The following is a 26,558-nucleotide window of genomic DNA, read 5'->3' as shown; positions in this document are numbered from 1 at the left end:
CCGAATCGCATGAAATTTGGTGGGATGGTTGGTTATTATCCGGGGACCATTTGATTAGATTTTGGGATCGATCGGGTCAAAGGTCAAGGTCATGAAAAGGTCAAAATCTGAAATTTGGTGGGATGATTGGTTATTATCCGGGGACCATTTGATTAGATTTTGGGATCAATCGGGTCAAAGGTCAAGGTCATGAAAAGGTCAAAATATTCTTGAATCGCATGACATTTGGTGGGATGATTGGTTATTATCCGGGGACCATGTGATTAGATTTTGGGATCAATCGGGTCAAAGGTCAAGAAAAGGTCAAAATCTTCTTTTTACCATAGCACGGTCAATTTTTATCCAATTGGCATGCAACTAATGCCAAAATGTTCAAAATTCATGCCCAATCTTGTGATATAATAATAATAATACATTCAATTTCTATAGCACTTTTCATAGTACTCAAAGACGCTTGATATGCGAAGGTATGCGCTCTACCGAGTGCCCGTTCTAGTTATGTAAGTAACAGTTTCCTTTCCTTTTTTTTTTCCTGAATGTTATTGCATTCCCAAACTGACTTAAGAGCATCGACCTGCTTGCATGCAGTCGACGCACAATCGACGTGTCGTGGAATCGTACCTAAAATCCTGAGTTGCGTGAAGGCGCCGTGCAGACCGTAGAACATCCACAGGGGCCTGGAGTTATCGACACACAGCTGCATCCCTGCACCGACGCCGTTGTGGCTCATCATCACCTCGCCCTCCGCGTTCACCACGAAGCCCAAGATGTCTCCGCTGTGGAGCGGCGCCGACACCCGGCACACGGCCCAGAATTCCTTGCGGTCGACCAGGGACTCCGGGTCGGACGGGAGGTCACTGGGCCTCAGGGTGGCCGGGTCACATGACGTCACGCCGTAGGAGAGAGACCCGGGCCGCCCGGCGCCCGCCTTCACCTTCACAAACACGGTCTCGGAGCAGCGCACGGGCCGGCTGGTGAACACCAGGGTCCTCTCGTCTCCGCGGTGATCCAGCCGCGCCACCGTGTGCTTATCCAGCGCGGTCACGTGGACGCCGCGCACCGAGTGGAAGTGCAGATCGGCGTCCAGGCGGCCGGGCAGCACGGAGCACTGCTGCGAGTTTTGAGAGTTCTGGGGGATGTGGCAGGAGGCCGAGCTCGAGCGCTGCAGCCGCTCCTCTTCCTCGTCGTCTTCCTCCAGACGCGCCTCCTGTTGCCGCAGGCTGAGGTCACACAGGCTGACGGAGAGGCGAGGGTCGCCGCCGCTCCGCTGAATGGAGGCCCGGTGGGCGGCGGCGAAAGAACGAGGACGCAGGCAGTCCAGGGTCACCATCTCGCTGTCTGTGCGGGGAACGAACACACACACAGGAATGTGTTATGCTTGTTTGTTACCTTCGCATTGAAAATGCGGAAGGTTATGTTTTGATCGCCGTGTATTTATTTATTTATTCATTTATTTATTTATTTGTATGCGTGTTATTCGCAGAACTCAAAAAGTATTGAACCGAATCGCATGACATTTGGTGGGATGATTGGTTAGTATCCGGGGACCATTTGATTACATTTTGGGATCGATCGGGTCAAAGGTCAAGGTCAAAGGTCATGAACAGGTAAAATCTTCTTGAATCACATGGAATTTGGTGGGATGATTGGTTATTATCCGGGGACCATTTGATTAGATTTTGGGATCAATCGGGTCAAAGGTCAAGGTCATGAAAAGGTATATATTTTTTTTTTTACCATAGCACGATACATTTTTGTCCAATTGGCATGCAACTAATGCCAAAATGTTCATAATTCAATGCCCAATCTTGTGATATGCGAAGGTATGCGCTCTACCGAGTGCCCATTCTAGTTTGTTGTGTTTTATTTCAAATTACAATGTAATCTGAACCAACAAATCTCCATATACCGCCTTTTTAAGTATTAATTGTTGCGTATTGCCATCTACAACTCGCTATATTCACTGTGTTTGCTGTTCTCTCATCAGACCTGTCCTCGTCAAGATGTATGGGGCCTTTTAGCTTCTCGTACTAATGCACTCTCCATATTAAGGACCAACAATGTCAACAAATATGTCAACGTTTACATATTTAGAAACACATCAGGGCTTTAAGTGGGGGCATACTGTAGCCGCCGGCTAGTGGCTACATCACAGTCAAAGAGACGTAAGAGCTTTATGTCACGGTGCAGGATAAGAGATGCAGATGAAGCCAATGAAAGACAATAAAGCTGTGTCTGAGCCTCCCACTCGGGCTTTAGCTCGGAGTCCTTTAATAATAAACCACATTTTCGTACTCATCTGATTTCTTAATCTTATTTCCTCGTATTATTACAAGTGAAAGCTGATAGGTTGTGAAAATGCAAACGTTATATTAGCAATTTAATCCACATGTAGGATATGAAAAACTCCGTAATGAAGCCAGTCTACCTTCAGTCAGAGGACTAAAAGTGTATGAATAGTACTCAGTGGGTGTGAACGAGCTGGAATGAGCTGCTGCGAGCGAGTCTGAGCTGTTTACATAACAAACTGCCTCAGCAGCAGTGACTGTGTTCTACCTCCATGCACAGTTAGCGTTTTAAGTTCTGTGTCTGGAGGCTAAAAGCGGCTTTTTTTCCATCGATCGGCGAACGAGAAAGGCATTCTGAAAACTGTATCGAGTGTCTCTCTCACAGATAGCCCTCCCTCTGCTGATTCTGCTCACTGTAAATTACAATCCACACGGGAACATCGCCGCAGAACCGCAAGAGTCTTCACGTGCGCACGGTCGGTACAAAAGGATCCGCGGCCGTATTTAACACGGCTCTCCGACACAGGTTAGAACGAGAACGGGCACTCGGTAGAGCGCATACCTTCGCATATCACAAGATTGGGCATTGAATTATTAACATTTTGGCATTAGTTGCATGCCATTTGGATTGAAATGCAGATTGCACTTTAACTGGAGGCCTCCTCCACACACATGCACTTTAACTTAAACACACGTCACATGTAACATACACTTTTAACTTAAACACACATGTCACTTGAAACACACAGTTAAACACTTTAACGTTATTTGTTGTCCGAGCACTTTATCTTTATCTTATCCTATCTTATACTTAAGTTCAATGTTGCTGTCGCGTTGATTGTTGTTTGTCATGTCTAAATGTTGCACCTTCCGCGAAAAAAATTCCTCGTTTGTGTAAACATTCCTGGCAATAAAACGGTTTCTGATTCTGATTCTGATATAAATTGACCGCGCTATGGTAAAAAGAAGATGTTGACCTTTTCATGACCTTGACCTTGACCTTTGACCCGATCGATGCCAAAATATAATCAAATGGTCCCCGGATAATAACCAATCATCCCACCAAATTTCATGCGATTCGGTTTAATACCTTTTGACTTATGCGAATAACACGCACGCATACAAATACACGGCGATCAAAACATTACCTTCCGCATTTTCGATGCGAAGGTAATTAACCTGATTAGGACATTTGAGGAGAGCGGGGAGGGAAAGGCCGAGGGACGATTGACACGGTGGCAGAGTTGCGTGGCTCTTAGCCTCGATCTGCTTCGGGCTTCCCCTCTGGGGAGTGGATGCAGTGGGAGAGTGCGACAGTGGAGGCGAGGATGAAAAAATCGGGTGGGGAGGACACTTGAGAGAATGGGCATACCTCACCAGCTCCTCTTTATCACACAAAGACAGCACATCTCCGGCCAGCCACTGATAAACTGCTTGAACTTAATTACTTCCTCAGTCAAGAGTGTCCACAACCAAGCACGAGGCTCTTATTATTAGCCGCCTTATCGTCTTCAAGGCAAAGTTAGCCGACTTTGGGCCACAAGAGATAATTTCTATTCTTGCTTTTGCGGCTTCCTGCAGTTCACCGTGTGAGCGGCGAGGCAGTCGAGACAAGTCGTGAGGAGAATGGCAACGTCACTGTACGAGGAAGTTTCCACCTTTCGCGGAAAAACAAGCTTTACAAAAGATGTAAGAAGACAAAACAATGAAAGATAGAGACGTGAGCCGCATACATATGTATGATCTCTTCCTCGGTTTGGTTTAAAAGGACGACTGAGAAATATGAAAAAGCTTTGAAACACACAATACGCTGTGTTTATCTTCTGACATTTCACGAACGTGTTTATGTGAGTAAACAAACATTCATGGTTTCGTGACGAGAGGTAAATAACTGCTCTCATAACAAACAGAGCAGAGATATAGAGTCCTGTTCAAGGTTCAAGGTTTATTTTTATTTTTTATATATCATTCACCCAACAGATTCTGCAATATTTTAATGTATTTTTCTTTCCAGAAAGTCAACACAATACACTACAACATTACGCTCATGCAGGCGTTGGTTGAAGGCAGGTAAAAAGCAAAGGAGATGAAACGCATTGGCTGAAATGCATTCTGGGAACCCACCGGCTATTGTGCGAGTTAGATTGTGTTGGCTTGAAATGTGCTCGTCACCTGGATACTTGTGAAACAATCCGGTTGTACACGTCGTGTCGAAACTTCAACTCCAGTCTCATATCTCAAGTTGCAAATCAGAAGGGTAGCGTACACAGAAGGAAGTCTGTGCACGGATAATTACTGGCCACACCCAAATTACAGGTCATTTTGACCGGTTTTATTTCTAAGAACTATAATTGACAGCATAGATAAACATTTTGTAACTTTTCATTCATGGAAAATTACATTGAATAAATTATGAACATGATATGTTAACATGATTTACATATCAGAGAATTTTTTTAAATTCTAAACTGTGAATCTAGGCCTATTATTCATGTCTACATGTGTCTAAAACATGTGTTTATATACATATATATATATATATGTATATAAATGTATATAAATATATATTTTTAAATAAATTTATAAATATATATAAAATGTATATATATATATATATATATACCGTCCGCTCCTGTTGACTTCTTCCCCTGTCCTGTGCCGGTCACGTGATAATTACACTGCAAACCTCCTATTTTGTCTTACTCTTGTCTTTATTACCTTCGCATTGAAAATGCGCAAGGTTATGTTTTGATCGCCGTGTATTTATTTATTTGTATGCGTGTTACTCGCATAACACAAAAAGTATTAAACCGAATCGCATGAAAATTTGGTGGGATGATTGGTTATTATCCGGGGACCATTTGATTAGATTTTGGGATCGATCGGGTCAAAGGTCAAGGTCATGAAAAGGTCAACATCTTCTTTTTACCATAGCGCGGTCAATTTTTATCCAATTGGCATGCAACTAATGCCAAAATGTTCATAATGCAATGCCCAATCTTGTGATATGCGAAGGTATGCGCTCTACCGAGTGCCCATTCTAGTTTCACATAGAGATTACCATCAAATAGATAATTGTATATTTATTACAAGAATATAAAGTAATAAAACAGACAGCTTTGCTGTTTACTTAATTCTAATGACTTGGTGGTTCATTTATTTTTCTGTCTTCATCACCAGCAGTCACGGATGTAACTCTGTGTTTGAGAAGACGGCACAAGGTTGCCTGAGGAACACTAAATGTTGCTCATGCATCTCATTGGCTCATTTTAGGCAGTTTGTCAAAAGCTTTTAGGAGACTAAACTTTTTCATGAGGGGAAAATGACTTTATTTTTCCTGTCATGATCTCAATGTGCACACAGCAGGAGTTAGGAGCCAATATTAACACTGTAGACGGACAACTTGATTACTAGCAGGATAGTATTCAAACAGCATTTGTACAGGCATGATTCTGTTCCAAGCTTTTTGATCCATAGATCCACTGTCGTGAAATTGACTGCCACAAATTCATCGACCTGTGGAAAAAAACAGGGTTAGCCTCTAATCTGGACCACGACTGATGAAGGTGAACTTTGGTTCATTTGGTGACGTCTCGCAAAAAAACCAGGTCTGGGAGTCACTGACTTGACATATTCAAGCGACAAATAAACTGGTGTGTAAACACACTTTGTTTTTACTCTTGAGCCAAGCCTTCCTCTCAATTAGAGACAAGTGCAGTCTTGTCTTTTATCCTCTGATTTATGTTCTAAAATTAAACATGGGCACTCGCCGAAAATGAACTGCAGCGTTGCACAACTTTTAAGATTTGGCGATGCTTCAAAGGTTTTTACTTTCACATGCAATGAACATAATGGTGAATATATTACTTTTTTTGGTATAAGTCCTTGAAACTTTTGAATAGCAAGGCAAAGTTTGAATCACTTTTTCAGGCACAAAAACTATACAGATCTGATTAAGTGTGTGGCTGAAAGTGTCCAAGTAAAATGAAGTGGTCTTTAAACAGCTCCAGCTCCTCAATCTCAGGAGCAAAACTCTGATTAAATAGAGGAACACATACAAGACTGACACTGTTCTGCAGGGTCAATGGTTCCCCGTTGTTTTTGGCTTTTTATTATGCATTGCAACTGTGAGAAAAAAGTTGCTAGACCATCATGAAAGTATTTCTTGGCTATGTGGAAGTTAGTACACACCCTCAACAAAACATAGACCTGCAGAAAATCCCTCTACCCGGTTTCAGTAGACCTCTTTAAACAAGTTGCAACCGTCACAGTATTCTAAACGCAATCCGGAAAATCCAGTAACTGTAAAGTGAACATGATGTTGGCAAAGGAGGACGGCCGTGTCAGATATAACTGAACAAAACGGCACCCTGATTCACTGGGAAATCATGCCGTGAATAAAACAATGTAATGCAGTCTAAAAATATGCTACATTGCGAACAAAAATAGCCTAGCTCCACCTCATCTGGAAATGCATTTCAGAGAGAGGCCTGCATGTCACAGTACATTGTAGTTTTTGATCCAAATCCTTCAATTAAATGTTGATGTTACCCTTGTATTTAGAAGGGCTCCCAGTGAGAGAACGGCATGGTAGTGAAGAGCGAGTGTTCACTTGATTCCTTGCCCCGGTGGAACGGGATTAAGAAGCTTTTGTGGGCTTTAGTGAAGCCGCGACCTCTATACAAGGTCAGCTGAAGCAATTGTGTGCGTGTGTGCATTTGGGGATTTATCCTAAGTATGCACGCCGAGGAGGCCTATCCAGGGCTCTGTCTAGAATGAGTGAGTGAAGTCATCTGTCATGAGTGTGTGTGTGTGTGGGGGGGTGTCCCAACAAGGAGAGGGAAGGGCTTTAGCTTATCAGAGAAACAAAAAGAGAACAGGCTCCAGGGGGGGAAATCTGCATCGATGAGCTTTTAAGGAGTGGTATCCCACTCGAGATAATGGAAGTATATATGAGTGTGAAGCGTGGGATGAGGGGGGGGGGGGGGTCGCTACGATATCGATACACTGGGAGGAGCCCGACGGTTTGAGTAGCTCAGATGCCATGTGCAATTGGAGCCACATACGTGGCGTCTTTGAGAGATCAAGTCAGGTCCTTTGTTTGGTGCCAGCTGGTTGTGAGTTTTGGACCGTGATCGTGGAAAATAAGGTGACAAATGGCTGCAGTGGAAACGGCGCTCAACACTTCAGGGATGTCACAAGGGTACAATGTTTCCAGCTCACCTCAACTGAAGTGTGTAACAGTTTAGCTCCACGCCTTCCTTTTTGTAATAGTTGTTTTCATCCTGTCACACCATCTCGTCAGTCCAACTCCCCTCACCTGCCTCTGATCACCTCGTTAGTCCCTCATTACCTTCACCTGGTCTTCATGCCCGTCTCACCTGTTGCCCATTCCCTCGTTAGTCCCTGTCTACTTAGGTTCCCTCACTTGCACTTGTCCTCTGCCAGATTGTCTTGTGTTTTCGTGCCAAGTTCTCCAGTGTTATTAGAGTATATTCCTGACCTGCCTGTTCTGACCCTGCCTGCCCTGACCTCTGATTCTCTGCCCGCCCCTTTTCGGACTTGTTTGCTTCTTCGACTGATCTCCCGGTTTTGACAGTAATCTTTGTTACTCCTGTCAGTCGTGCTTTTGGGTCCACTCTAACAGCGTTGTGACAAAGTGTCTCTCCAGTGGATGCATATAACACTATGTATGCACTTTCACACAGACCTGATTTGAACCCCCTTTTTTCTTCTTCTTTTTAACTTAGTGTTTTTGAGTGTTGATGAGATGTCTCTGTTTCAATTTGATCTCAAACCCATTTCTCCGATTATAGATTCATCTCATTGTTTCGGTGGAAACACCCTCTATGAAAACTGCCCCGATAGACACATTTGGGCAATAAATACACACAGAATACAAAGTACACATTAACGTCTTCGCTGGGACCGAACTCTGTTCGTCTAAAAGTGATTGGTTTCCTCTCAGGAGGCTTCCCTCTGTACAACTCGGCTCCCAGGATTAAAACCCGACAGGCTCCATTACGATTTATATTTTGATTTCTCAGCAAATCTGTTTGATTCCATCTGGGTTGATTAAATCCCAGCTGAGGCACAATAGCCTGTCCAGCAGAATTTATTTTGGTTCAACAAATCAATTACATTTCACGCACTGAGATCACTTGAAACAGAGTTCACATAAATACAGAGACCCAAATCCTGCAGGTGCACATGCTGGCAGACGTTAAGACATAGAACATTTGAGTTTGAACCGGGCCCCTCGTTTCATTTTAACCAACTGTCTGACAGAATGACTTCACTTCTTGAAGGAAAACAAAGCATACATTATAGCATGTGTAAGGAGGTTAAGTATCTGGTTAGTTTTTGAGTTCAACAATAAAACCAAAAGGAAAGTGAGATATACTTAAAGTGAATCTAATATATTTTGTTAACCCTCCTGTTACCTTAGGGTCAATTTGACCCCAGGCTGTTTTTCACTGTCAAACATATAAGAAATATCAACTTTTTTATATATTTAAAGGGCTATTTAGGTAGTCAACAAACAAACATAAAGTACCTCACACTTAAACTTGGAAAACAATATTAATTCTAATAATTTTCTGGAGGTTTTAATTGCTGTGGTCAAATTGACCCCAAGGGTAAAATATGTCAGTAAATATAAAGGTAACAGGAGGGTTACACATTGAATGGGGTCAAATTGACCCTAAGGTAACAGGAGGGTTAATACAAGCAATGGACAATGGACTGTGTAAACGATAAGATTTTGCTCCAGACAATATAAGTAAGCATCGTAAGCTGGATTTCGTGTTTCTTTTAGCCCTCATGCTAAACTAAATGCAATGGAAAAGAGAATCCCCCCTCTCATGTTTAACTGAGTCTGTGAATATCCTACTCATTATTTATTTTTTCAAGTCATTTCTTGGCACTTATTTTTGTCTGCTCTTGACTCACACCAGCCTCAGAGGCACCGTTACCATGGTTGCCTTCATCCAACATTGTTCTCTTGCCGTCTTATTATCTTGGGCAAGGTGAACCGCTATCATCAGTTTTAACTTTTGCATTCATGATCTTCTTCTCTTCAATTTTCTCGGCCGTACTGCACCAACCTTGTTCCGCTCCCAACCTGAAGTCCTGCCTCCGCAATGCGTTTATCTTTAATATATGTTAACATGTTGCAGCGGTGTATTATAGCATGCTAGTTTATAAATATATGTAACTAGAATGGGCACTCGGTAGAGCGCATACCTTCGCATATCACAAGATTGGGCATTGAATTATGAACATTTTGGCATTAGTTGCATGCCAATTGGACAAAAATGTATCGTGCTATGGTAAAAAATTTGTTTGACCTTTCCATGACCTTGACCTTGACCTTTGACCCGATTGATCCCAAAATCTAATCAAATGGTCCCCGGATAATAACCAATCATCCCACCAAATTTCATGCGATTCGGTTCAATACTTTTTGAGTTCTGCGAATAACACACATACAAATAAATTAATTAATTAATAAATACACGGCGATCAAAACATAACCTTCCGCATTTTCAATGCGAAGGTAATAAACAAGGGACTATGCTTAAGTGCCTTTGCCCTGGAATGTTATGCAGGTTGGGATGCAGGTTATCTGCATCCCAATTCAACCCCATGTATACATTCTACACTCGAATCCATGTTGTGCATTGTTTGGGCAGTTAGTATACAAAAAAAGTGACTCATACCTAATGAGTGTGTATCTCTATCATCAGGTTATAGGGCCAAGTGTGCAGCTGCAGATGCCAATCAGGATGAAACTACTGCAAGCAATTACACATTTGAAAACCTCACATATAGCAATTGAAATACTGCAATGTAGAATATAATGTATGTTAAAGTAATAAGTAGTCTAGATACACAACTTGTTAGATCTAGCATGTACAGCTTTGCTTTGCTGCCCCTGGGAAGCGACTGAGGACGTGTGATTGGCTGGATGCCAAGGAGCAAAGTCACAGCTTCAGCATCAAACATGGTGGGAAAGCTAAGAAGGGGCATGGAAACGGACAAGGTCACCGCAGCCTTGCACCACAATCATTTCCAGCCCCATGAATTCTTCCCAAAAAAGGTATCAACATGGGCTAAACTGGTTCTCTTGACCTGAAGATAAGTTGCAGGCTTCAGTAACTTCCAAGAGAGGTGAACTTGCGACAAGGTCCACAGTCTTGAAAAATGTTAATGTCATGATAATCAGGTTTCAATGTTCAGTTCCTTGAAAAAAGGATCATTTTTCATATGATTTATTGGTGTGATCAGCACTCAGAGAGAGCCAGAGAGAAAAATAGAGAGCGACAAGCCGTAGTATGATTCATGCTTTGAGTCAAATGCTGCCAAAAGAATTCAGCTGAAGGAAATGACTAAATGTTTATAATATGACCATTTCCCTTACAGTCTGCTATGTGCCTTTGGCAGGAAACTGATAATTGACAGATTTTCCAGAATATTGCTTTTGGAGGATTTTCCAGAAAGCAACTGACGAAATTGAACATATTGGTATTCGACATCCATTTGCAGTACTTGAGAGTAATCAACCCCTTGAGGCTCATCGTGTGTCTTTATCAACCAAAATTAACTCATTAGTTTGGCTCTGCTTTCTCAATATGTGGAAAGGCAGGGACCACACCTCCAGACTCAGGATTAAAGACACAGATGACCACAGAATTTCAAGTTTGACTCATTCTGTTTTTCCCACAGTCGTTGCATTGCTGGCTGCTCGTGACAGACGGGTCAACTACCAACTATCTACTACCCCCTATATTTAAAACCATTTCATCCGCAATTCAAAACCCGTGAAACTCCACATAATCTGCGTTGACAAGTGGAACAATAAGTGAGATCTGTAGTGAGTGAGCGGCCGGCACACTGAGAGAACACGGACACAAATAGACACAAAGGAAGGGAAGTGCAGCACCGTCGGGTTCAGACAACCCAACATGTTTGTGCAGCACGGAGCTTTTCAGCATTTAAAGCTCTTAATCTGTCGACACAGATATGACAGGTATGACTCAAGGGTGCAGTGATCTTTCTCCGCTTACGAACAGCTTTTGCTGAAATGACGTGAGTACCACTTGATAACAACAACAACCGTGTGAAATGGTTTCAGATAAAGCTGTGAACTATTGAAAATATGCACCAATGAAAACAAGATGGTAAATGCATGCCAACATGCTCACAGTGATTATGCTGGTTTGAGCTGAAAACATAAGTTCATAAACTGATCAGTCGTTTGACAGACGAACTATGATAATTTTTCAAATAAAAAGGCCAAATATTCTCTGGTTACGGCTTCAAAGGGCGTGTGATCAGATAGTGGCAGAAAGACGCTGGCAGGGCACTGGGGAGCACTTCCACTGTGCATGGATTTGTATTTCTACGACAATAATATCTTGACAACACATCAACCACCATCACCACCGTTGCATCATGGACTGCATTGTACCTTTGATTTTCTTTTCTTCTATTCGGTCTATCATCTATTGTGTTTTCCACTAGAGGTGGCTGCCCAAAAAAAGGCTTTGTGCAATGCGTTTTGGCATGATGGTGCTAGATGTGTGGGGGGACATTCATATTTGAAACATAGTTTATGGAAATCCATCCAAAATTGTTGAGATATTTTACACGAAATGTGACGGTGGCACAATAGAACAAGTGTTGGCATCAGCAAAGTCATAATTGAAGAACTATGAATGTATCCAGTGGAGATATTTCACAAGCTAGATGAAAAGACAAGAAACCACAAAGTCGCATTCCCTGCGCAAACTCGTACGGACCTCCATCGTACTTTTATTGATAAAGACAGAATTCCATTCCCATTCATAGAGCCACACGACGAACACGGCTCAAAATCTACATCTGTGCAAACTGTTTTAAAAAAACAGCCGGTCCGTCTTTCAAAGCGGCTCGCCGTGTCCCCAGAGGGGGAAACATTGGTGATATCTCTCAGGTGCAATAATAAGCATGACAAGCGTACAGCGCCAGGCTTTTCCCAGCATGATGCTCTCTGGGCTTAATGCATCGCAATGCCATGTACAGACATGATTGATGTCAACGCCCTCCTCTTCATCACCTGGGATACATGCAGCTTCTTGACAGTCTAGCAGACATTTTGGGTTCTTCTCTAATGACTAGGGAGACAGGTTGCAGATGATGTTAGCTGACGTCGGTCCCACGGATCACTACCGGTCTGTCGGTGATTAAGTGACTCATCTACCTCTAGTAAACAAACCCCCAGCAGAGCATCTTGCATCCATCAAAGGATGCCTTTGACTCGCTCCGCCGATCCGACTTGGAAGGAATCCATCGTACCTGTACAAAACGGTCGAAGCTGCGGTCTCTCTGGAGTCGTCCCATAAACAAACACATTCTGTTGAGGTGTGTGTATAGGGAGCCCTGTTACTTTGACTGCAGGAACACATAGTGTTCCCATTTGTGTCTCGCTTTAGGGAAATGAAACCGAAAACACTTGCAAGTTTATGTGCGACCTGATTTCTGGAGCTACTCCCACGACTTGAAAAAGTCGACCGAGAATAAAACTTATGTTGCAAAACTTGCGTGTGTCTGTTTGGAAATTGTATATCTTAGTTTCGCAACGTTGTATCTGAAGTCTGATGTTTTTACAATACAGTCATTAGAGTCATTTATAATAAGACACAGCTGATAAATTGTGCTTTGAAAACAGTTATGTAGCTTGAGACATATTATACACTTGAGGAAACCCTTTGTCCGTCCCTCTCAGCCCTAATGTGTCTCAGCATAGCACAGGCCCTTGTGTACAAAACCCGAGCAAGGCACTTCAGTCTGTATTCATAGTTGCGTGAGTGTGGTGATGTAACAGATCGTTCTTAAATTGCGTGGGCAGCATTGTTGGTCTGCACAACCCCTGAGGCCCAGTTTGATTTCAGCAGATTAATTTAGCTTCCTCTCTTACGCAACACCATCTCAGCTTTCGAGCTGTCTCGCTGATCTCAGGATCGCCTTTGACTCTTTGCATGGGTGGCTATAGCTCCTGAACTGCACTCCCTTGATAAAAGCTCTTAAAGGAAACAACGCCGCTCTTAAAAAGATCCATAAACATCAGAATAAGACCCGATGGCAGGGAAGCTGTCGGACAGCAGACTGCACCGAGAGAACAGAGAAGTCGACGATGGACAGCAGCTCCGATGGATTCCTTAATACAGTGTGTAAGGATGTAAAAGATAACAGAGACACAAACGGTGTGTGATGCATATTATCCACAGGATCAAAAGAACACACTTTTGACAGTACCCCTGCTGAAATGGATCACTTTCATAGTAAAAAGAACAGAAATATTTTCTTTATCATGCGTTCAGGTTGAATTTTAATCCTAAAAACTATTAGTTGGAGAAAAATAATCAAACCAGGAAAAAGATTTCATCATAAAAGCAATGACGCATTGTGCCTGTAACACTGACGTTTATACTCTCAGACAAAGGTTGACATGTGAGCACTTTCATAATGAATCAATGGATTATTTAAGATGAGGAAGCTATTCGCAGAAAGCATGTGATCAGATAAAGTTGTCCTCAGTACATGGGTCTTAAAATAAGATAGAGAGAAGGCTGTTTGGTCTGAGCTGATAGTTGTGTCAGCTGGGGAATGAGGTCACATCGAATCGCATTGAATTCGGAGCAGATATCATGATATCCTGAGTTTTAGTCCCTATGGGTCATACTCCAGAACCTTGAGTCCTACAATTCTCATAATGCAACTCAAAACCATCTTTCTTTCATTGTAAATGCTCATATCTTTCAAACACCACATATCAGTTTGTAATGCAGCCTTTAATGCAGAATATGATATCTCAAGCCCAGGTCAAAATAACCCTGATGACATCATGAAGGTACTTTTCAGTTCAACTGTATGTATAGAAAAAGTTTCAAAAGCCTTCTCTATCTGTGCAGCATGAATACACTAAATCATCATAAGACATCCTCAGTTTGAATATGAACAAATCTGTGGGTGTTGAGTTCGAGAAGTGAAGTTACCAGACCCCCGTAGCCCACTCCTTATCTGTGCTTGAAGCTATCAGCTTGAGCCTACATTAGCTCCCGCTAACGCATAACGCATCTAAATCTCTTTCAAGTTGCATTGTGGGAGTTTTTTACAGTGAAAAAACTGCAAAAAAAATGATTAAATCTGTAGTTATCCTTGCTGCAAACTGTCTATTGTGAGTCCAACAATGTTAAAGGGCTGCTCTTAGGGCTGGAGTCAACGGTCGACTGAAATTCTACTCACTCTTCAACTTTTTGCGATTAGCTTAACCTAATTATTTTAGATCTAAATTATAACAACATACTCAAAACTGACCAGGCCCTTCATTTGGTCAAATTTGATACGTTTACACTCAAATCCTATCAAGTAGTGATAGGAGGTCTGGGTTTTTAATAGCCGCACCCACCTGACCAGTGGGAGCAAATAGTACCGCACAACAGGCACACATCTGCATTAATCAAACGCCCAAGTTCAACCCACAAACCAACGACTTTATGCATTATAGCAGCGCAACTGTCAGAACTGAAGACTGAGACGAGGACTGGGAAAAGCTCACCAAGGGAGCGCTGCAGTACGAGAGCAGATGCATAGACGGATCGTTCCAAACCGTTTTCTTTGTTGTTGAATCGGAGCAAAACAAGGAACCCTTCATTAAAGACACAATCTCTCTCTCTCTCTCGCTCTCTCACACCTTTCCGGCCCCTGAAAATAATGGCTTGAGAAGGGATTTTCCACCTCATAAAATTGTCCAACCAGTTGACCAACCGACCAGAAGGTGCCAGCCCTAAATTGATGGAGTCCACCTTTAAAGCCACAGAAGACAATACACAACTGTGTCACAGACTGAGTGCTTCTCTTTGTGACAGGTGAACTGATCCGCATGCGTCCAATTGGTGAAGTTCCCCTTTAAGAAACCTTAAGCTCTTAAAACAAACGATCCAGCTGACACAGCAATCTATATCACTCCAGTCAACAGGTCTATCTCAATTTATTTTCTCTCATATTTTTATTGTCTCGCACATGAATCTCAAAAGCCAAATCAAGGTCACCCCACCAAGCCATTCTCTCCAACCCACAGAGCTCATTCACAGCTCAACGCTCCATTTGTCTCCGGTAAAAGAAAAAACAACTGCAGCAGATCTGTAACTCCCAGCTGGACAGATTGTGTGATTAAAAGCCCACAACAGGTGACATTTGGCTCACTCTATCAAGCGGGTGCAGCCTTCATATCAGACCCGAGTGTAAGCATCATTAGGAAACTAAATGCACCCTTCTGTTGGAGGACAATATGCAAATGTGCCAGTTCACATCACCAGACTATGATGTGTCCGCCCATATTTCAGAGACTAAGTGTTTGCTGAAATTCAGCCAACTGCCGAGACAATACCGGGCCTTTGAGATACACCATGCTCTCCAGGAGTGTAGCTCTCGGGCTGTGGAGGAAAGCTGATAGCCGAGTGATCCTTTAGCTGACGGGAAAACCCAGAGGAGAAACAGTGGGATTCATTCACAGTTCACACGCACGGGACTACTACACATGAAGCGATCTTTTCACTTTCATTGTAAAATGGAAACAGCCTCTTATTCTACCAAACCATTTAAATGTAAATCTGTGTTTGAAGTTGAATTGTGACCTGGATCCGCAGAGTGAGACGTTCCTCTGGTTTGACTGCTTGGAAAAACCACCCCCGACATGTAATTACCTGACATCATGCCTCCTCCTCTTGGGGATGACCAACACACTCCTCTTGTTCTTCAACAAGAGCTGTGTGCTGATCAGCACCACAAGGCCAGTGAACCCCAGATAATGGCACTCTGGCGCTGGATACCAAACAGCCCAACGCGAGATAGCGAGCGTCTCGCCGTCAACCACACGAGGAGAAATGAGGTTAAATGGCACTATCTACGCAACATGGGAGCCTCCTCTATTTTTATTAATAATGCTGACAGCCTCTATTCTTTGGAGAGAGGCTGCACAATTCCTGGAAATGGTTATAAATAAGCACTGAAGCTTCCACAAGGATCCCTATTTATCTATTGTGGTTTGGTGTTGTTTTCCAAAATAGAGACGGCTGTTTTCGATGCATGATGTGTCCCATGAATGCGTCTCGGTGTGCAATCCGAACATACTTCGGATAATCCAGTGCGTGAAAAACTGCTGTTAATAATTGCGGAGGACCTGTTTGCTCTTAATTTCTTTGATGTAATGACCCTTTAAACAGCACGTAGAACTTGTTAGAACGAACTTCAGACATTTTGAAATTCCCCCTCGGGGGGGAAATTTCTTTGATACTAACGACCGCGGTAACAATATAATCTTTCACCATCTTTTTCCACTGAGCTATTTGGTGAGAGTGGGAAAAGTGGAGCAGCTGTATGTAACATCGTCTTTTAACCACTCACACAGATGCAGAAAGGTTTCCGAGTGGTGAAGCATTTTCGCAACAACGATCTGTGAGGTCTGTACCGTGCTTTGAGCTCAATACTAAACACAAAGTGCCGCTGATGCTGATTAGTAATTAGTTGTTCCAGATATTGATTTATAAATATTGGACAAATTGTATTTCAGAGGATCAGGGAAATCATTTCCTGGAAAGGACCTGGTTTTGTACGCATGACTCACCTAGCAGCTGGACCCCCCTGGTGAGGCCGTAGATGTCTATGAGAGCCCACAGCGGCCCAGAGACATGAACCCCGCTGAAGAACAGCATTGGGCTGGAGTCGTTGATGCGGTAAAACACCCGGCCCTTCTTGTCCACCCAGAAAGAGATGACGTTTCCCTCGTCGGAGAGCTCCTCCGGCAGGGCTTTTGCCCAGAAGCCGCTCTGGGAGACCAGGTCGGGGCAGGCGTACTTTGGCAAAGTGTCTGGGTTGATCCTCGATGGGTCTTTGGATGTAAAACCAAGACGCAGAGCGCCGCTCCAGCAGCACTGCTTTTTCGTGATCTGGAGAATATTAATTGAGAAGATAAATTTAACCCTCCTGTTACCTTAGGGTCAATTTGACCCCATTCAATGATTAAGCCTCCTGTTACCTTAGGGTCAATTTGACCCCATTCAATGTTTAACCCTCCTGTTACCTTTATATTTACTGACATATTTTACCCTTAGGGTCAATTTGACCCCAGCAATTAAAACCTCCAGAAAATTATTAGAATTAATATTGTTTTCGAAGTTTACGTGTGAGGTACTTTATGTTTGTTTGTTGACAAACAAAATAAATAGCCCTTTAAATATATAAAAAAGTTGATATTTCTTATATGTTTGATACAGTGAAAAACAGCCTGGGGTCAAATTGACCCGAAAGAACACCGACGTTAAACATTGAATGGGGTCAAATTGACCCTAAGGTAACAGGAGGGTTAAAGATGAACTGTTGCTGTAAAAAGACTCTAAAATGAGGCTCTATGAGGTGGAATGTTGGCACTGCACTGCTTTGAGCTAATTGATCAAATCAGCACGCGTACATGTTCGTGATAACAACGATAACATACTGACTTGAGTTCAGCCGGTGTAACTAACAATTCCCATGCGCATTGTCTTATTTTAGTGCGATAGCATCTAATATGGGTTCATAAGCACCAAACACAAAGAGGATGATATGAATGTTATTCTCTTTACAGATATTTGGTTAAAAAACTACGTTTTAGACGAATTACAATTAGTACCTGATGCTAGATTAAAACAAAATTTCTACTTCATATCCTGAAGGGGACTTCAATGTCTGTCCCATATTTCATGGCGATTCATCCAATCGTTCCCATAGATAATCTGGAGATATTTCAGTTGAGACCAACACACAGACCAACACAGCCATCCATAGTGCCAATCCGTGAGCTACAAATCAATTGTAATCAAACTAAGACTAGTTATCTTGGTATGTGTATCACCTGCAAACGATTTTTGTCTTATTTTGAGCCTCTATTTACTTTGGATTTACCGTGCCAGATAACAGTGTTCCTCACATGGCAATGCTTGCCCTGCTCTCTCACTTTCGAGACATAGATGGGCCGATAGGTGAAGTGGAAACTTGTTCTAAGCTGCTGCTGCTTTGGCCCACACAAGAGCAGAGAAAAGAGAGAAATACAAAACAGGGGAGAGCAAAGACGGGGGATGGAGAGAGAGAGAGTGTGAGAGAGAGAGAGAGAGGGGAGGGGGGGAGAAAAATACAAACATGCTGAGGAGTGAATAAGAGAGAAAAGAAGACAATCTGCTAATTACAGTCACAATTAGTGTCTTAATGTGTCCCTAGTCTACTGTAAATACTAATATTAGCAAATGCAGGATATACATATGTTGATTGTGCAGTATCTTGGCAGCAATAACCTTTACAAGAAATTAGTGCACTGTATGGTTTGGGAAATGAACGTGTTTTACAGGAAATGATGGAAGCCATCAGGATGACTAATGTTGGTGGTGTTCTATTCCCCGGGGTCGTTTCACGTGGAGGCGGCATCGTGTTTCGACTTCAAGACGAGGAACGGGAAACAATCTCATGCTACAAATTGCAGCTTTCATGTTGAAATTTGGTAAAACAGGCTTGACATTTAAAATAAATAAATATGTTTTTCAGTATATATATATACTGTATATATATATATACATTTTATATTTATAAATGTATAAATTTATTTAAAATATATATTTATATACATTTATATACATATATATATATATATATAAAGTTTTTCAGTTTATTCCTAATTTGTGTGAAGTCTCATCAAAGCCGTTGAATTTGTTTCTATTATGACAACGACCTAGATTTGCATTTTGCATTCGCAATAGTTTCGCAATAGTTTCTATCGATGACCTACTCTGACGTCAATGGACTTTAATTATATGTTAATATAGTGACTCATGCTGGGATCTTTCAGTTGACCTCCTGGTGTCATTCTTCCACTGTTTACAGCGTGCCTTCTCCAAACATGATCAGACTTAAAATATATAATTATTTGTAACTCGGACACAGTTACCTTCAGTCGAACTTGTTCGTACACGGCAGTGGGTCTGTTGCTGAAGGTGATGGCGTTACAGAAGCTGGCCTGTCTCTTCACAGTCCTCTGGGACATGTCCATGACGATCTGCGAGCCCTTTGTGCTGGGATGGAAGAGGAGAGGGAAGGAGGACAGACTTCCACACGGCTGGATGGGCAGGCAGCGCTTCGGCTTGTGGTGGCATCGGTGGGACGTGGCGGGAAACGGCCCGTTCAGAGAATCTATGTGGGGAAAGAAAAGGTGTTGCTTGCTTAGTCCCCAGGTGGGGAGAATGGAAATACAACACTGAATACATTCTTCTTGGGGCGAAATTCAAAGTAAAAAAATCCACATTTTAAATTAGATTACAATATTGGATGACACGGTCTGCACCACCACAGGCTTCGTTTTTTTTAAATATATTCTAACATTGTGAGGTGGACACCTGGCTGTGACCTGCTGTCACATGTCATTTACTCTCACATAGCTCACCTTTTCCTGTCACATACAATGAAGTAAAAATCAATTCACATAAGGTAGTTATTCTCAAAATTTTCCACCACACATCTATTGTACTACAGACGTGAACGAACAATGTGCAAGGTGAATTACATGCAAGAGTGCCCTTGGATGGGAAAAGACAATCAAGGATATCATTTCTCCCTTGGTTACGCAATCAAAGAGAACAATGTAGCTGTGAGACGTTCATACTAAATGCTCTTTTTCCCCCACTAAATGGTCACCAGCGGTAACACCAAGAACATTCTTGTATGTATTATTACCTTCGCATTGAAAATGCAGAAGTTTATGTTTTGATCGCCGTGTATTTATTTATTTATTTATTTGTATGAGTGTTACTCGCATAACTCAAAAAGTATTAAACCGAATCGCATGCAATTGGGTGGGATGATTGGTTATTATCCGGGAACCATTTGATTAGATTTTGGGATCGATCGGCTCAAGGGTCAAGGTCAAGGTCATGAAAATGTCAAAATCTTTTTTTTTTTTATCCAATTGGCATGCAACTAATGCCAAAATGTTCATAATTCAATGCCCAATTTTGTGATATGCGAAGGTATGCGCTCTACCGAGTGCCCGTTCTAGTTCTGTTTGTTCTTATAAAGAATAAGGTGAATAATATATAACACCGTGCTGGAAAACATTTGTACAACAATAAGTAAAGAGGACGAAATGGAGGATAAAGAAAGCTGAAATGATTAGCTAACATTTAGGATGCTCTAACTTCATCTCCAACAGCTGACTCATCGTAGCAGAAAGCATGCTTTAAGATGTTACAGGAGTTCTTAATGCGTATATGTTCAGCTGGCTGTATATTTAAGGCTATACTTAAAATAGAGAGGCATGGCTGCTACATGTTATTGACAGTTGTGGCTCATGTTTTAAAGGGTGCATATTAATCACAGTAGTTTTGCCTGAGAGTCAAGTAAACGCTACCTGCCTTATCAGAATGAGGACACAAATGAAATCTATATTTCTGATTCAGGATTTGTGACATTAATCTTGTTTTTCCCATTCAGGAAATTCGCAGAAATAATAACAGACTCAAACGGCAACATTGCATCAGAGCTTTTCCCGTGTGAAATGAGAACTTTATGACTGATCCCACACACAATAACCTCATAATAGAGCACTCACTCTTTTTTATGTTTTAGACTGTGCTTCATGTCATCATGACCCTGATTTCCCACTCATTCCCTTTCATGAAGACCAACTCTCCCTATTTCTCTCCTCACAGTTCTCTTTAAAGCACAACACCAAGGTCACTGTGGTGTTGTTTCTCACAGACATTGGGTTATCATTAAATGTAAGGCGGGATTATTCAGAGTTGATGGACGACGTGGTCGAATATAATCTCATGAAGCCGTTTGATACAGTTTTCCGCGCTACAATACTTCAAGGCTCTCTGCAATGCTATTTAAAAGTATTCATGTACCATTTACGATGCCAAGATTTAAATCCCAACGAATAATTCAGGCCTCATTAACACTTCTTCGTCCTTGAGAACTGTTTGTATTTTCACACCTAAATTTGGAAGACTGTGGAGGAGCTGCTGTGTTTGTTCGTGGGAGAAGTAGACTATATGAGTCGCTGATGAAAGACGACTATTCTTGCTTTCCTTTGAGGGGCCCTGGAGGGTCAAGAGGTTGATATTGTACCCTGGAGACAAATCAATCAACACTGTCTAGATTGGCACTGACTCACCGTGTGACTTCTGAGACCAGCTCTGATACAGCGTTGGACGTTAAAGCCTTTAATTTGTTGAGATTAAACGAGGAACTATAGGAGTCTTTCCCTTCACATCACAATCACAGAGGCTCTGCCAAGTGTTCTGGGCTGACTGCAGAGTATTTGTTAAGCTCTTCGCATGCTCTTGTCGCTGCGGAACAATGTTGAATTGTGCTCTGTGCACAACAGTGGTCTTAAATGGAGTCATAACAAATCCTTCAACCATATTGCATCCATGATGTCATGTCAGACATGATGTCTTCTGGAACACAAAACAGGACTGTGTTGTACTCCATTAACGAGCCGGCCCAAGACTGGATAGCGTAGTTCCTGCAAAGTCTCAAACACCTCACAGGCCTTGTGCTTGACCATCTCTCCAAGACTGGAATATCCAATATTTTTGAATGACATTGATATCATTTCGGATGCTTTGAATTTGAACTCTCCGGTTTTCTATTTTTACATCCCACGGCATCTTGGGGTCTAAAGCATTCAGAGAGCACAGAGGACTTTAATAACTAAGAATGAAGCCGGATAAGTAAATAAATTGAATAATAAAAATAGCACATTTAAATTAAAGGAAATTACATCTGGTTAGAGCCAAAAGTGCTGATGATTCAGTGGCTGTTAAAGTGTGTTTAAAAATGTCGCGCAACCTGACGGAGACGTCGGGGTAAACAGTGACCGGAGCCCTGTCGTGATAAAAGAGAGGTGCCATGACGAATGTCAGGTGAGCAACTTAAAGCCCCAAAATGGAGTTTTTCCCTTTTAGCACCCCCTTCAGTTTTGGAGGTATTTAAACGTTTACTTCAGTGTCGTAAATACCCAGTTACGATAGATGCAGCCTCGCATACACTTGTATTGATGACCAGACGAAGTCAGAAATCAAGAAATGATGTCAACCGATAAGGTAAGAATATTCAAAGATTTTACATAAATATGACTGCATAGTTTTATTCATTGTGATATCGGAGATAATAATAATAATAATAATTCATTATATTTGTAAAGCGCTTTTCAATGACCCAAAGACGCTGACAGAAAATGCAAGCAAAAGAACAGACAAGAATGGGCAACATATAGAGACAAAATAGAACAGAACAACAAAACACAGTAGTCAGGGAGAAATAGAAGCAAAGCGGAGGGGGGGGGTTGGGGAGAGGAGGTGGTTAAGGGTAGGGGAGGTCATACGCTCGGGAGAAGAGGTAGGTTTTAAGGCGGGATTTGAAGGTGGTAAGTGAAGGTGAGTCTCTGACAGGCTGGGGGAGGGAGTTCCAGAGACGAGGTGCAACTCGAGAGAAGGCTCGATCACCAAAGTGTTTGAGTTTGGACGGAGGAACAATGAGGGGAGTGGATGAGGATCGGAGGGTTAGGGTAGGGCGATGGAGAAGAAGGAGGTCAGTCAGGTAAGGGGGGGCCAGGCAGTGAAGTGCTTTGTAGGTGAGGAGGAGCACTTTAAAGTTGATGCGGTCTTTGATGGGGAGCCAGTGGAGAGATTGGAGGACAGGAGTGATATGATCACGGAACCGGGTGGTAGTGAGCAGGCGGGCGGCAGAGTTCTGTACCATCTGTAGTCGATGGAGGGAGCGGGAAGTGATGCCCGTGAGGAGGGAGTTGCAGTAGTCCAGGCGGGAGGAGACAAAGGCGTGAATGAGGCATTCAGCGGCAGTGGGAGTGAGGCAGTGTCTGATTTTGGCAATGTTGCGGAGATGGAAGTAGGAGGTCTTAATAATGGAGCTAACATGAGGGTCGAATGAGAGGGTGGGGTCCAGGATGAAGCCAAGGTTGCGAGCCAGGGGGGAGGGGGTGATGGTTGTGTCGTCAATGGTAAGAGTGATGGGTCCGGTCTTGTTGAGAGTTGATTTAGTGCCAATGAGGAGAAGTTCAGTTTTGTCACAGTTAAGTTTGAGGAAGTTATGGGTCAGCCAGGTTTTTATTGCGGATATACAGGTTTCAATGTGGGAGAGGGGTGGGTTCTTTGTGGATTTTGTGTTTATGTAAATCTGTGTATCATCGGCATAACAGTGAAAGTCCAGGTTGAAGTTGCGAATAATTTGGCCAAGGGGGAGTATGTAGCAGATGAAAAGCAGGGGGCCAAGGACTGAACCTTGGGGGACCCCCTGCGTGACAGAGGAAAGGGTGGAGGTATGACCATTGATGAATGCTAACATAACCAAAAGAATGACAACATTTAGTTTAGATGAAATACCGATCGCGTTTTCAGCCTATATACGTTGTTTTCTAAATGTTTGAATGTGGAGTACGTGTGATCGAATACAATATTGTTGACAACACCAAAAAGCTACATATTCATAATTTACATTGGAACGTGTAATTCATTACAAGAGACTTCGCTTGCTTCGCCCTTATACTGGAGCTGCGAGCTTGATTTTTTTCAAGCTGTTATTTTAAGGTACAATTGTTGCATAATGTTACTTTAAGGGAGGATAATGTTACTTAATGCACCAACGCGCACAACCTGACTGCCTTTGCTGTCATTAATTGGATAGGAGAAACATTGCAGAGACAAAGAGTGGCCCTGGCCAATGTCACCTGGCCTCTTATGCTGTTACTCTGTGTTTCATCCCCGGGCTCCGCCTCACTCAGGAGCCCCAACAGAGGCCCTAATGTGGTGTGACGTTCGTACGGAGGCTCCGTGGCCCTCTCTCACAACACAAGCACTCACGGGAAGCATTCGACAGAGCCAAAGGGCATGTATATGTTTTTAGCTTTTGCAAATATGTCATAGCGTGTGTGGTTTCAGGAGAATGATTCTTATACAACACTTGAAACGTTTTAAAACATCTCCCCCGTATGTATCACGGCGTATTAGTCCTGTTACTTTTACAATGCTGTTCATTTTTCATCTTGTGACATGTTTGGAATTATCCTCTAAAAGAGAGAAAAACGTCTGCCTGATAGTCTCCCCAGTTGGCTGTTTCCTTCACAGGCAATATCGTGCTTTGTAAAGTATTCAATCGGTGGACAAAGTTTGGGGCCTGTGGGAAAAAAAAAGTCTATGAATACATTTTCAGTGTAACAATCTGCGAAAAGCAATTGAAAGTTAGTTGATATCATGGACTTTAAAGAGATTTGTTTTAAGTTTCACATAAGTGGCCCTTTTTATCCTCCAGTCTAATCGGTATGTACGATGTATATATTGTAATTACTGTACTTTAAAGTTTTGGGCTGCAATCAACAATTATTTTCTTGATTAGAGGATCAATCATCATTTGGTCGAGAGAAAACTCTTTAAATGTCTATTAACTATGAAGTAATGAATCAAGAGTCCTGCTTGTTTTAGAGCTATTGTATAAACCGGGGAGGACACAAGCCAAAAGTGAAGCAATCCAATGTTACTTGTAATCTCAACGCTATAATCATTTATCTTTCTTTTATAACACTCAATCCATAAAAAGAATCCCCTTTCTTGCTAAATGGTTTAACCTCTGCGCTAACGCCACATAGTGATATCTAAACTTCAGTAATACAATCATGCAGTTTGCCAAATGGGGTGAGCTGAATGATTCATGAACCTGTGAGCTGGACAGGGGCCCTGCAACATGACAGGGATGGCACATTCAGGGCCCTGACTGAGCTCCTGTCAGAGGGCCAAGGATTTCTAGTAGGATATTTCAGAAAAGCAGAATTGACATTGTTAAACTAAGTGGTGAAGTGATTATCAAAATAGTTACTGACTAATTTTCTGACAATCAACTCATCCATTTATTATTGTTGCAACCCATTATTAACATAATCCCTAAATTCTCCTTTGATACACCAATTTATACCGTAGACACTTTGAAGTTGTCAGAATATAAAACAAACTGTTAATATGCAGAAAACAGCAATGGTGTTTAGCACATTTAAAATGCATGACAGACAATCAGTTCAGTTATCTATGTTGCATGTATGTATTACATAGAGAAAGCAAATGAAAACATCAGACATTATGATAGTCTTTGCACATAACTATAAAGTAACTTAGGAAAAAAAACACAAACTTGTTTGTTGTATGAGCTAGTTAGAGAAATAACATTTTATCTGAACTGGAATCTGAAAGTGGATTAATAAAAACGTCCAATACACCTGTTTTAATAGTGAGTAGAACGCTGTGACAGTTGACCAACAAGGACACATTCAGGAAGTGTGTCAAACAAATAACAAACAATGCGGGAAAAGTTAAGAACACACTTGCTTCAGATTATCCTTACTGACCTCTTTAAATAGTTCTAAAGAGTCACAAAGTAGAAGAACAATATTGAGACACATGCATCTCAGTGGATGTTGTTTATAACATGATAATATGCAGGGTTATCAACTTGTAATGTCCTGCAAAAGCCAGTCGTGACTTACAAGAAGATGGACAAACTTGGCTTCTCTCAACTCTCGTTTATTTTAGTCAACCAGGACGCCTACAGTTTCCGTGCAGACTGTCTTCAGGCTGCACGAGCACGCTTCCAACCGGAACACATCGTGTCCTATATCATATCATCATCGCTTCATTAGTAATCGCACATCATTCCGCGTGATGCCATATACGTCCTTACCGTAGAAGGTATTCCTGGTGATCTGACCTCCCATGGCTGGATGCAAGGTGCTCTCACCTCCTCTCGAACGACCCCGCGGGCTCCACGGTATTCACGGTCAGCTGCGCGTCCTCCGCGGCGACATTACACGGACACGAGGGCGTTCACGTCCCGGCGGTGGCTCAGCGGCAGGTCGCGTCCGTCCGCAGCCTCGTCGACATGGAGCGGCGCGCAGCAGAACCCGCTCTCTGCGGCTCCCGCTGGAATTAGCATAAAAGGTGGTGGGCGTGGCTTCCCGGGACCATGAAAGCTGTGACGACCAAAGAGGGGGACGTCTAGATTGTCTTCAAGCAACAACACACCGGCATTATCCACAGGACACTTACGCATTTCTTCAAGAAAGTCAAACTACAAAAATACCATAAGTAATACCATAAGGACAACTATAAGTAAAACTATAAGTAATACTATAAGTAA

The 26,558-nt window shown here is 42.3% G+C and overlaps 1 protein-coding gene across 1 annotated transcript in view; it reads right to left on the bottom strand.

Moving 5' to 3' along the window:
* The window catches only part of LOC130207085 (E3 ubiquitin-protein ligase NEURL1-like), a 37,607-nt gene extending 11,344 nt beyond the window's left edge, over window positions 1–26,263 (bottom strand). Inside the window, exons 1-4 of the mRNA XM_056435512.1 lie at window positions 26,103–26,263; window positions 19,306–19,547; window positions 16,957–17,278; window positions 622–1,338 (exon numbers count right to left, since the gene is read on the bottom strand). Coding sequence (XP_056291487.1) covers window positions 622–1,338; window positions 16,957–17,278; window positions 19,306–19,547; window positions 26,103–26,136 — 1,315 coding nt within the window. The 5' untranslated portion in view covers window positions 26,137–26,263. The remainder of the gene's footprint in view (window positions 1–621; window positions 1,339–16,956; window positions 17,279–19,305; window positions 19,548–26,102) is intronic.
* Window positions 26,264–26,558: the final 295 nt, after the last annotated feature.

The sequence above is a fragment of the Pseudoliparis swirei genome, chromosome 17 (assembly GCF_029220125.1).
Source record: "Pseudoliparis swirei isolate HS2019 ecotype Mariana Trench chromosome 17, NWPU_hadal_v1, whole genome shotgun sequence".
NCBI lineage: Eukaryota > Metazoa > Chordata > Actinopteri > Perciformes > Liparidae > Pseudoliparis > Pseudoliparis swirei.
The sequence above is the reverse complement of the archived record's forward strand: the minus strand, read 5'-3'. Positions and strand labels throughout refer to the sequence as shown.